Genomic DNA, 9,166 nt, shown 5'->3' with positions numbered 1-9,166 from the left:
GGTCTGAGGATCACAGCCCAGGGAAGCCAAATCCAAGAGACTCTTATCTCCAGTTACCCAGCAAACTGCCAGCAGTGGAGCTATGTGTGCCTCCAGTAGTGGAGGGTCAGCTTTGAGCAGAAAAAAGCCAGATAAGAGCATAAGGCCCTGAGTTCAAGCCTCAGTTTCCCCCACACACACCCTCTGCCCCTCAACACACACACAGACACACACACAACCGAGAAAGAAGTCCCAGCGGAAGCAAAGAGGAGGAACCGAAGCTCCAAACTCTGCTGGGTGTGGGGAGCAAGCAAGAGCCCTTGATAAGGCACCCTGGAGAGCAGTATCTGAGATGGGATAAGGGAGCCTGGCGAGGGCCAGGCCACGTGCTCCTCCATGAACAACTGGGAACACACATGGTGGCAGCCAGGAGCAGCAGAGAGCAAACTAAAACCCCCAGGTGTCCCCTGACCGGACAGTCTCATCAATGGAGCACTACGCAGCAATGAAAAGGGGCCCAACCCACACAGGATTGATTCATCCAGCATCTGTTTATTGACCATGTACCAAGTGTTTGCTGACTGTTCTCAGCACTGGGCCCACAGTAAGAAGCAAGTCAGATCCAGTCCTGTCCCGGGGCGCACATCCTATGAGGGGGCCAGACATCTAAGATAACTTCAGCACTACAAGTGCCAGGACAGAAATAAAACTGGACAGGGGGGCAAAGCAAGGGGAGGCCTGTCTGCAGAAGTGGGCTTGCGCAGAGGCCAGTTGGCCGCTGTGAGCCCCCAGCAAATAGGATGAAAGGAGAAATGTCCCTCACTCACACAAGCACACAGAATTGTGGAGAGCACACATTCTTGAAAGTCATTGTCCGCAAATGGCAATGGGACAGCCAGGATTAGGGTTCATCATGGCCTTCTGTTTTGCCCCATGTAATGATCTGCTATATTAGTCTCTCTTTCGAGACTACACAGTCCCACTGTGTAGGTCAGGCTGGCTCTAGCTTCCCAAGTGGTGTAATTATAGGCACACCCCACCCCACCTGGCTTAATACCTTAATGTGGGAAAATAGCTCGTGCATAATTATAAAAACCTGCTGTGAGCCGAGCATGGTGGTTCATGCCTGTAATCCTAGCTTCTCAGGACGCTGAGATCTAAGGATCATGGTTCAAAAGCCAGCCTGGGCTCAAAAGGACCTGAGACTCTTATCTCCAATTAACCTATAGAATAGGGAAGTGGGGCTTGGCTCAAGGGTAGGGCAGTAGCCTTGAGCTGAAGAGCTCAAGGACAGTCCCCAGGCTGAGTTCAAGCCTCATGACCCACAAAAACAACAACAACAACAAAATCTGCTGTGAGTTGGGGAGTGGTGGCTGAGATCTGAGGATCACGACTCAAAGCTAGCCTAGGCAGGAAAGTCCATGAGACTCTTATCTCCAATTAACCAGCAAAAAGCTAGAAGTGGTGCTGTGGCTCAAGTGAGCACCCTCCTAGAGGGGAAAAAACAAAAAACAGTACTCAGGCTTTAAGTTCAAGCCCCAGGGCAGGCACATGCTCTCATACCCAAGCACAAAACTCTGCCATGGTGAAGGGGGCTGGTTCAAAGACAGTGAGGGCTCAGGGGTCCCTATGCAACTGTTTTTTACTGGATGAAGTTCCAGGAAAGAGGGGACAGACACATGGATTTGAAGAAACCCTAAACAGGGCCTCAACTTCCTCGTGAAAGGGCCCAGAAGCTTCTTGGGAGTGACTTTTCCAAAGGAGCTCAGCACCGCCAGCATAGGCAGGCAGGGGCCCAGACTGGCCAGGGTGTGTGCAAAGCACAGAGCAAGACTAGACAGGATAAGCAGAACCTGAACTTCACCTTCACCTCCCTGCCAGGCCTCCCTCCCAGGCCTGAACCTGGCCTCTCTAGACAGCATCCTAGCCTCCCTCAGCCAGACCCTCCCAGCCAGGCCTTTCCCACAGCAGCAGATCAGCAGCCCAGAGGCCCTGCTCCTGGGACAGGAAAGCAGCGCCACCTGCTGGTAGGAGAGAAAGACAGCTGTATTCCCATTCACAGCCATCTTCAGGCCATGCTCTCCCAAGTCTGTACCTTCCTTCCCCACTGCCTATGGGGCCTTCCCTGAAAGAAAGAAAAACACCTTTTAGGAGGGGGGGAGGACATTTGTCCAACTTGATGTGTGCAGAGGGTTCTTTACTTAAGACTGGTACAGCAATTCACAAGCATGACCACACTCTCTTGATATTTGGCACAAACTCAAGAGGGTAGTTGGTCTTAGAAAACTCCAGGAAAGAGAATGTCTTACCATGATGGCCCCAGAACACAGATTTCCCAGGCATAGCATGAGGCCTTGGGGTGGCTCTGTGTGTGCGCGCGCGTGTGTGTGTGTGTGCATGTTTGAATACAATTGATACAGTCTAAATAAGAGGTTCTTGGCTGGGCACTGGTGGCTTAGGCCTGTAATTCTAACTACTCAGGAAGCTGAGATCAGAGGATCCCTGTTCAAAGCCAACCTGGGTAAGAAAGCCTGTGGGACTGGGCCAGGAGTTTGGCCTAGTGGTAGAGTGCTTGCCTAGCATGCACGAAGACCCAGGTTTAATTCCTCGGTACCACATACATAGATAGAAGCCAGAAGTGATGCTGAGACTCAAGTGGTAGAGCTCTAGCCTTGAGAAAGTCCAAGGACAGTGCTCAGGCCCTGAGCTCAAGCCCAGGACTGGCAAAAAAAAAAAAAAAGAAAAGAAAAGAAAAAAAAGAAAGTCTGTGAGACTATTTCCAGTTAACCATCAGAAAACCAGAAGTGGAGCTATGGTTCTAAGTTGTAGAGCATTAGCCTTGAGCACAAAAGCTCAGGGAGAGTGCCCTGGCCCTGATTCAAGCTCCACAACAAAAGTAAATAAATAAATAAATTCTTAAATGGGGGTGATAGTACTATAATCCCAGCTACATAGGAGGTGAAGATGAGAGGACTGTGTTTCTAGACAAGATCTTGTCTTAACATGTTAAAATGAGACCTTTTTGTGCAACTAAAGATTAAAAAAAAAAAAAAAAGACCTAATCTCAAGAAACAAGCTGGGTGGGGGGCTGGGAGTTTGGCCTAGTGGTAGAGTGCTCGCCTAGCATGCGCGAAGACCTGGGTTCAATTTCTTGGTACCACATACACAGAAAAAGCCAGAAGTGGTGCTGTGGCTCAAGTGGTAGAGCTCTAGCCTTGAGAAAACACAAGGACAGTGCTCAGGCTGCAGGACTGGCAAGAAAGAAAGAGAGAAAGAAAGAAAAGAAACAAGCTGGGTGTCATAGTTGGATTACTTGGGAGACAGCTATGGGAGGACCGTGGTTAGAGGCTGGTCCTAGGGGCAAAGGAATGCCCACCTGAAAACTTAAACAAAAGGGGGAGCACTTGTGTGAGCCCTGAGTTCAAACCCTAGTACTGCCAAATAAAATAAATAATGGCCCTTGGCTGTGGCCCCCTTGTGGAGCTCTGGCCAGCAGCCTGAGAACCTCCCCATGCTGGTCTCAGGATTTGCATGACCTCTTTGTTATTAAATAAACTTTTATTCTGGAGTGAGTAGATGGACAGAGAAGGTGCCGTTGGTACAGAGTTGAACAGTTGAACACATTCCTTACCTAGCCCACCGCAAGCTCACAGGAAGTCAGAACCACCGCAGCACTGGTGGTTCATGGGAGATAAGAGTCTCACATTCTTTAGTGCCCGGGCTGGTTTTGAACCTCGATCCTCAGATCTCAACCTGTGAGTAGCTAGGTTTACAAGCATGAGCCACCGGCATTTGGCTCCAATGTCACATTTTGCATCCAGACTCAGTCCTAGTACCACCCACACTGCATCTGCTTCCTTCTCAGCCTTGCTCCCTGACCGCTCCGGGGTGACAAAGCTGCTGTCCCAGCTTCTACCAGCTGGGGACAGTAAGCTTGGAAGTGACTGGGCTGCCTGAGGTGGGTTGAAACAAGGCCCATCTCACTCTGCACCTTCCTTTGCCAACTACGTTTGCAGAAGCTCCTCTGGAGTGTCCTACCTGTCCACTGCACACACCCAATCTGCTGGTGCTGACAGTGAGGGAGGCCTCCCCCCCAGGAGATCTCCAGCTCTTCCCCTTTCCCCTAGATGTCCAAGGCTCAAGGGCAGGACGGTGACTCAAAGTGGATGAAGCCCTGTGAGCATGTGAGAGAGATGGAGACAGTAAGACACAGGGAGAGGGAACCCCCAAACACACACACACACACACACTCATACACACACCAAGTCTCTGAGAGTTCTCCTTTCTGATAAAAGTTGATAGGTCCAGCTGGTCTGGCCCTTCCCCTTTTCCTACTCCTTTCTTCATTGAACACTGACATGATTCCTGGAGGCATGGCAGCCATCTTGTGAGCATGAAGGAAGAAGCCCTGCAAGCAAGGCGAAGGATCTGGAGAAGTAGGCCTGAGCTTCGCGGAGTTATTGAGGCAATGTCACGTCAGTCATTGGCCTCCAGATTTCAGGCCATGTGGAACAAAACCCGTTTTATTGAAGCCCCTGTCTCTCAGGTTTTCCCTTGTTTTCTATCGCACTGTCCATATAGTAGACATTATAATGCCCAAAATGTGAAAGACCCTTGTCCTTAGGGGCTGGAGCCTGCCCGGTAACACAGGGCTTTGCTGTCCATCTCCTTTCCCATCCCCAGCACAGGATTCCTCAGGGACATGGCCGTGGTCCTTTGTGCACAGAGGAAGGTGGAACCCAGGCTTCCATCTGCGGCCGAGCTGGGTCCTGGGCCTGGCAGTTAGAATGCCCCCAGCCGCACGGCTGCTGTGCCCTCTGCCCTGCCCGGCCCGCGGGGGGCCGGCAGTGTCTCCAGGGCTCTGGGGGAAGGGCGGGAGCGGTGCTGCTACTGCAAGTCAGGTGTGGATGCACCCAGGTACACCCTCAGGTCCGAGAGGGTGGACTGCACCAGCTTGGCAGGGATGGTCTCTCGCTGCAGCTGCTGGTAGGCGGCATAGCGGTGGCAGCCTCCGAAGGAGTAGAAGTAGTCACCGCCCTGGGCCCCTTTGATCCAGAGGACATCGATGGGGGGCACACTCTCTGGGTCCTCCTGGAGAGAAGGAGGCACAGGGCCAGTGAGCATGCAACACTGGGGACAGTGGACACAGCGGCCCGGGATCAACTTGGCTGCAAGTCCTATGGTGCATGCGCATAGGCCTAGGGGCGCCAGGTGCCTGAAATTCTGCGCACAAGTTGTGGCCGCTCTGGCGAGGGCATTTCCATGTGTGTGGGTCCTCCTCGATCTCTTCTGCCCCCACCAGGGTGTGAAGCTTTTCTATATGCCATGTGTGTATCCACACCCAAGATTAGGCACCGTGTGGAGGAGTCTTGGCGCTGACTGTTAGTGTAGGAGAGCAAAGGGCTCACAGGAGCCCAGGTGATGTGACAGGATGGGGCAGGAGGCCTCTGAGCTGATGAGGGAAGAGCATCCCAGGCAGAGGAATAGCAAGTACAAAGGCCCTGAGGCAAGAACAAGCTCCCTGGGCTGGAGGCAAGGAAGAGGCCAGCAGACTGGAGTGGAGTCGGAAGAGTGAAGGATAGAAGAGGTCAGAAAGGTCAGCAGGGGCCAGATGTGGCAGATTCTAAGGCAGTGGGTCATCCCTGGAACTCTGAGACAGGCAAGATCTCACCAGGCCTTTGTTCCAGGCTCGTTGGGAACTTACAATTCCTCCTGACTTGTGCTGAGTGCTGGGTATCATGGTGGCAGAAGACCAGTCCCTAAAGATTCCCATGGCCTGGACTGGAGGTATGGCTCAATGGTAGAGTGCTTGCCTAGCATGTGAGCTGGTGAGTGTGGCTCCCGGTGGCAGAAAGGACTTTGAGGGGAATTAAGGATTTTAAGATCAGGAGATTAGAACAGTTTACTGGTTCAAATTCTGGGTGCACTGTGGCCATAGGAGACCTCTAGTGGAAAAGGGAGCTGGTGGTCTGGTTTTGTGGTAGAGTTCTGGCTCAAGCACTGGGGGAAAAAATGGAAGAGGACTGGGCATGGCACATATCTATCATCCCAGCACTTGGGATTCTGAGTTCAAGTCCAACTGGGGTTACATATTGAGATCCTGTCACTCTTAGAAACACCCACAAAACAGAAAGGGGGGGAGGGGGAGGGAGGGAGGAGGGCAGCAGGAGGGGTGGGAGGTAAGATGAGCTCCACCTGCTCTTGCAGCTTTGGAATGAGGAAGAAAGAGGCCTGTGCGGCTGGATGTGTGGGCCCCTGGACACTCTGGACTGCTGAACTGTAAAGTGATAGCTACACACCTATCACTGAAGTCACAAAGTTTGTGGCAATGTGATACAGTGGCCGTGGAAAATGCAGAGGCAGGAGCCTGAGGGTGCAGCCAGGGAGACAGACATCCAAACAGGCCTTAGAAACTGAGTGGGCTGTTCATTCTCCACAAGAGGCCCCAAGGACATTGGAGAGGTGACCCTAGGGGGGTGGGGAGGTGTCCTGTGTCTACCAGAGAAAGAAATAGTAAATAAGAGACATCAGAAGTTTCCTGATGGGGAGAAAAGCCCGTGCACAGGCCCAGGCCCAGTGGTGGACAGAGGGGCAGAGTTGGATCCCTTCCCACCAGGGGCCAGGCTCTGGGCCATGAAGACTGATGTGAAGTTTCCAGGGCTGGACAGGCAATAAGACATCCACAGAGTATGTGCGCAGAAGCCCTACCCAGAAGAGCATCTCAAGCGGTGGGGTCCAGGGGCAAGGACTCTAGGCAAGAAGGTCAGGGAGTCAGAGATGGCAGGCAGCAGGCAGGAAGCAGTCTTGTGGACAGCTGGGGAGGTGTTTCCAGGCAGACTTTAGATGGGTGGCCTGTACGGGTGGCAGTCGGGGGTCTCAGGTGCTCACGGCTCAAGGGTCTAGAAGGGACACGAAGCCATGTAGGCCTAGCCCGACACATACATTCCAGCGTTCCTCCTCCTCCCATGTCCTGCCAGAATGGCTCCTGGCACACCTGTCCTCCAGGTGAGTCTGACCCTATTCCTCTCCCACTCCCAGACAGGGTCCTTCTCGCAGCAGAAGCGAGGCACTCCCCATGACTCAGTTTCTTATAAAGGAGAGGCAATAGTAAACCTGACAGGGCGTGCGACACAAGGCTCCCCGTGTGACAGTGACTCAACCGTCTCTGCGGTCCCATTCTCTCCTAGCTCAGGGAGGAGGCGGCCGAGGACCAGAGGCCCCTGGGTCAAGGTCGCACAGCCCAGGCCGAGCTCCGCCCGCGCCCCTCGTCCTCCCTCCCTCCCGGGGCTCACCCGGATCGTGTCCACGAGGCTCTGCACCTTGGCCGGGTCCAGCACGGAGGGCAGCGGCCGGATGAGCACGCTCAGCGGCACGTTGTGCACCGCGGCGATGCAGCCCGAGTGGATGCTGCCCCCCTGCGCGCCGCCGCTCGGCCCGGAGCCCTCGGGCGCCCCGCGGCCCGCGCCCGCCCGGCCCAGCGCACCTCCCGCGCGCAGCCCCATCGCGCCGCCGCTTCCGCGAGGCCGCGACGCCTCCGGGCTTGAAATAGCGCCGGGCCGTACCATTCTCACGGCCGGCGGGGGCGCACGAGCAGCGCGCTCCTCCCTCCCGCCCGGGTGGTCCGGCCCATCCCCAGTGTGGGCCCGGCGCCGTGGGGCTGCGAGGCCCCGGCTCTCCGCTGGGGGGCGCCCCGCCGCCCCCGTCCGCGGCGCGCCAAGTGGACGCTCCCGGGGCGCTGACTTGGGGTGAGTCTGCAGGCCCGCGGGGCGGGGACGCGGGCCCCGGGACCTGCCGAGCCAGGATGAGTCTGCAGAACTGCTGTGCCGAGCCCCCCCCCCCGCCCGCCCCTTCGCGGGAACCCCGGGGAGTGCGAACACCCACTGGAGTCGTGGCCACCCGGGGTGACCGCGGGCCGGCTCTGCTCCCGGCCTTTGCCACCTCCCGACCACCCGGTACGTGGGACATGGGTCCCACCTGGCAGACTGAGGAAACTGAGGCTGTGATTTCTGTCGACCTGGCCCACCTCGGCAATGTCTGAAACCTGGGCTCCAATCCAGGCACCCTGAACTCAGCGGTCCCCTTTCCACCCCTCCACGCGCCTCCCCTTGGTTCAGCAGCAGAGACCGTGGCACAGACCTTTCGTGGGGCCCCTCCCTGCCAGGCCACGGTGTCCCGGCATCGCAGTGCCAGCAGGAAGTGGGTGGGGCCTGAGCAAAGTAGGTCAGCCGAGAAGGAAAGGTCATCTGAGGGTAAAGCCGGGCCCCTAACCCCAGGCAGGAGAGATGGACACTCTGGACCAGGGATGAAGACACGTGTGGTGGAGTTCCTGCTCATGCGTACTGGAAAAAGCCACAGATGGTTGGGGCACAACCAGGGCAGGCAGGGCACATCGCTGACATCTCTGATGGGAGGAGCTGCAAGGTTCCAGAAGGGCCCATGGGAGGTAGGGAGGAGTCTGGAAGAATGGCCTCCGGAGGAGAGAGGCTGTCAGGGTGCACTGATGAGAAAGCTACCTTGGCAGACACCTGAGGCTGAAAAACCACCATGCAAGGCAAGCCGCGCATAGTGAGTGCACACTTGCCATCCCAGCTGGCAGGAAATGTAAATAGGATTGTGATACTGGCCGGTGGGGGTGAGGTGTGGGAAGGAGAGAATGAACTAATTTAACCAGAGCAAACAGACTGGAGGAATGGCTCACGCAGTCCAGCACCTCTACAGCAAGTCCTGAGTTCAAACCTGAGTACCACAAGAAAAAAGAAAGAGCCCCATGCACCCTTTCTAAGGGACAGGGGTGGGTGTTTATTCACTGGCTGAGGGTGGCGCGATGCTGCCCTGTAGAGCAACTGTCCGTGGATCCAAAGGCATGAAGCTCTCTGTTTATGGTGACCCATGTAACTAAAGGGACAGAGGTCAGCACACCAAGTTCCTTTTCTGTCCAAAGCATCCAGCCTCTCTGTCTGTGGTTTGTACCCAAAGGCACTGGACGCCTGCTTCCCTCTCAGTGGTTTGTCTAGAGGTGGTGTTCACCTTTTTTTTCCTTTTTCCTTTTTTTTTTTTTTTGCCAGTCCTGGTCTTGAGCTCAGGGCCTGAGCACTGTCCCTGGATTTTCTGAAGGCTAGAGCTCCACCACTTGAGCCACAGCACCACTTCTGGCTGTTTTCTATGTATGTGGTACAGAGGAATCAAA

The 9,166-nt window shown here is 55.2% G+C and overlaps 1 protein-coding gene across 1 annotated transcript; it reads right to left on the bottom strand.

The window, feature by feature from the left end:
- Positions 1 to 4,486: 4,486 nt before the first annotated feature.
- Positions 4,487 to 7,544, bottom strand: Srxn1 (sulfiredoxin 1). The gene is made up of 2 exons (XM_090352114.1): positions 7,272 to 7,544; positions 4,487 to 5,070 (listed from the first exon to the last, which is right to left on the bottom strand). The coding sequence occupies exons 1-2, from the start codon at positions 7,542 to 7,544 to the stop codon at positions 4,867 to 4,869; spliced, it is 477 nt and encodes a 158-aa protein (XP_090208240.1). The 3' UTR covers positions 4,487 to 4,866.
- Between the last annotated feature and the right edge of the window lie 1,622 nt (positions 7,545 to 9,166).

This window comes from Megascapheus bottae, chromosome 18 (assembly GCF_031878675.1).
Source record: "Megascapheus bottae isolate mThoBot1 chromosome 18, mThoBot2.hap1, whole genome shotgun sequence".
Taxonomy (NCBI): domain Eukaryota; kingdom Metazoa; phylum Chordata; class Mammalia; order Rodentia; family Geomyidae; genus Megascapheus; species Megascapheus bottae.
Note: the sequence above shows the minus strand (reverse complement) of the source record. Positions and strands in the feature narration are given on the sequence as shown.

What these genes read in the sequence shown, in the direction of transcription:
- Srxn1 (XM_090352114.1), bottom strand. Translation starts at nt 7,544, where the DNA reads ATGGTACGGCCCGGCGCTATTTCAAGCCCGGAGGCGTCGCGGCCTCGC. An exon ending in GCCTCGTGGACACGATCCGG is followed by an intron (nt 5,071 to 7,271) that starts GTGAGCCCCGGG and finishes CCTTCTCTCCAG; the next exon opens with GAGGACCCAGAGAGTGTGCC.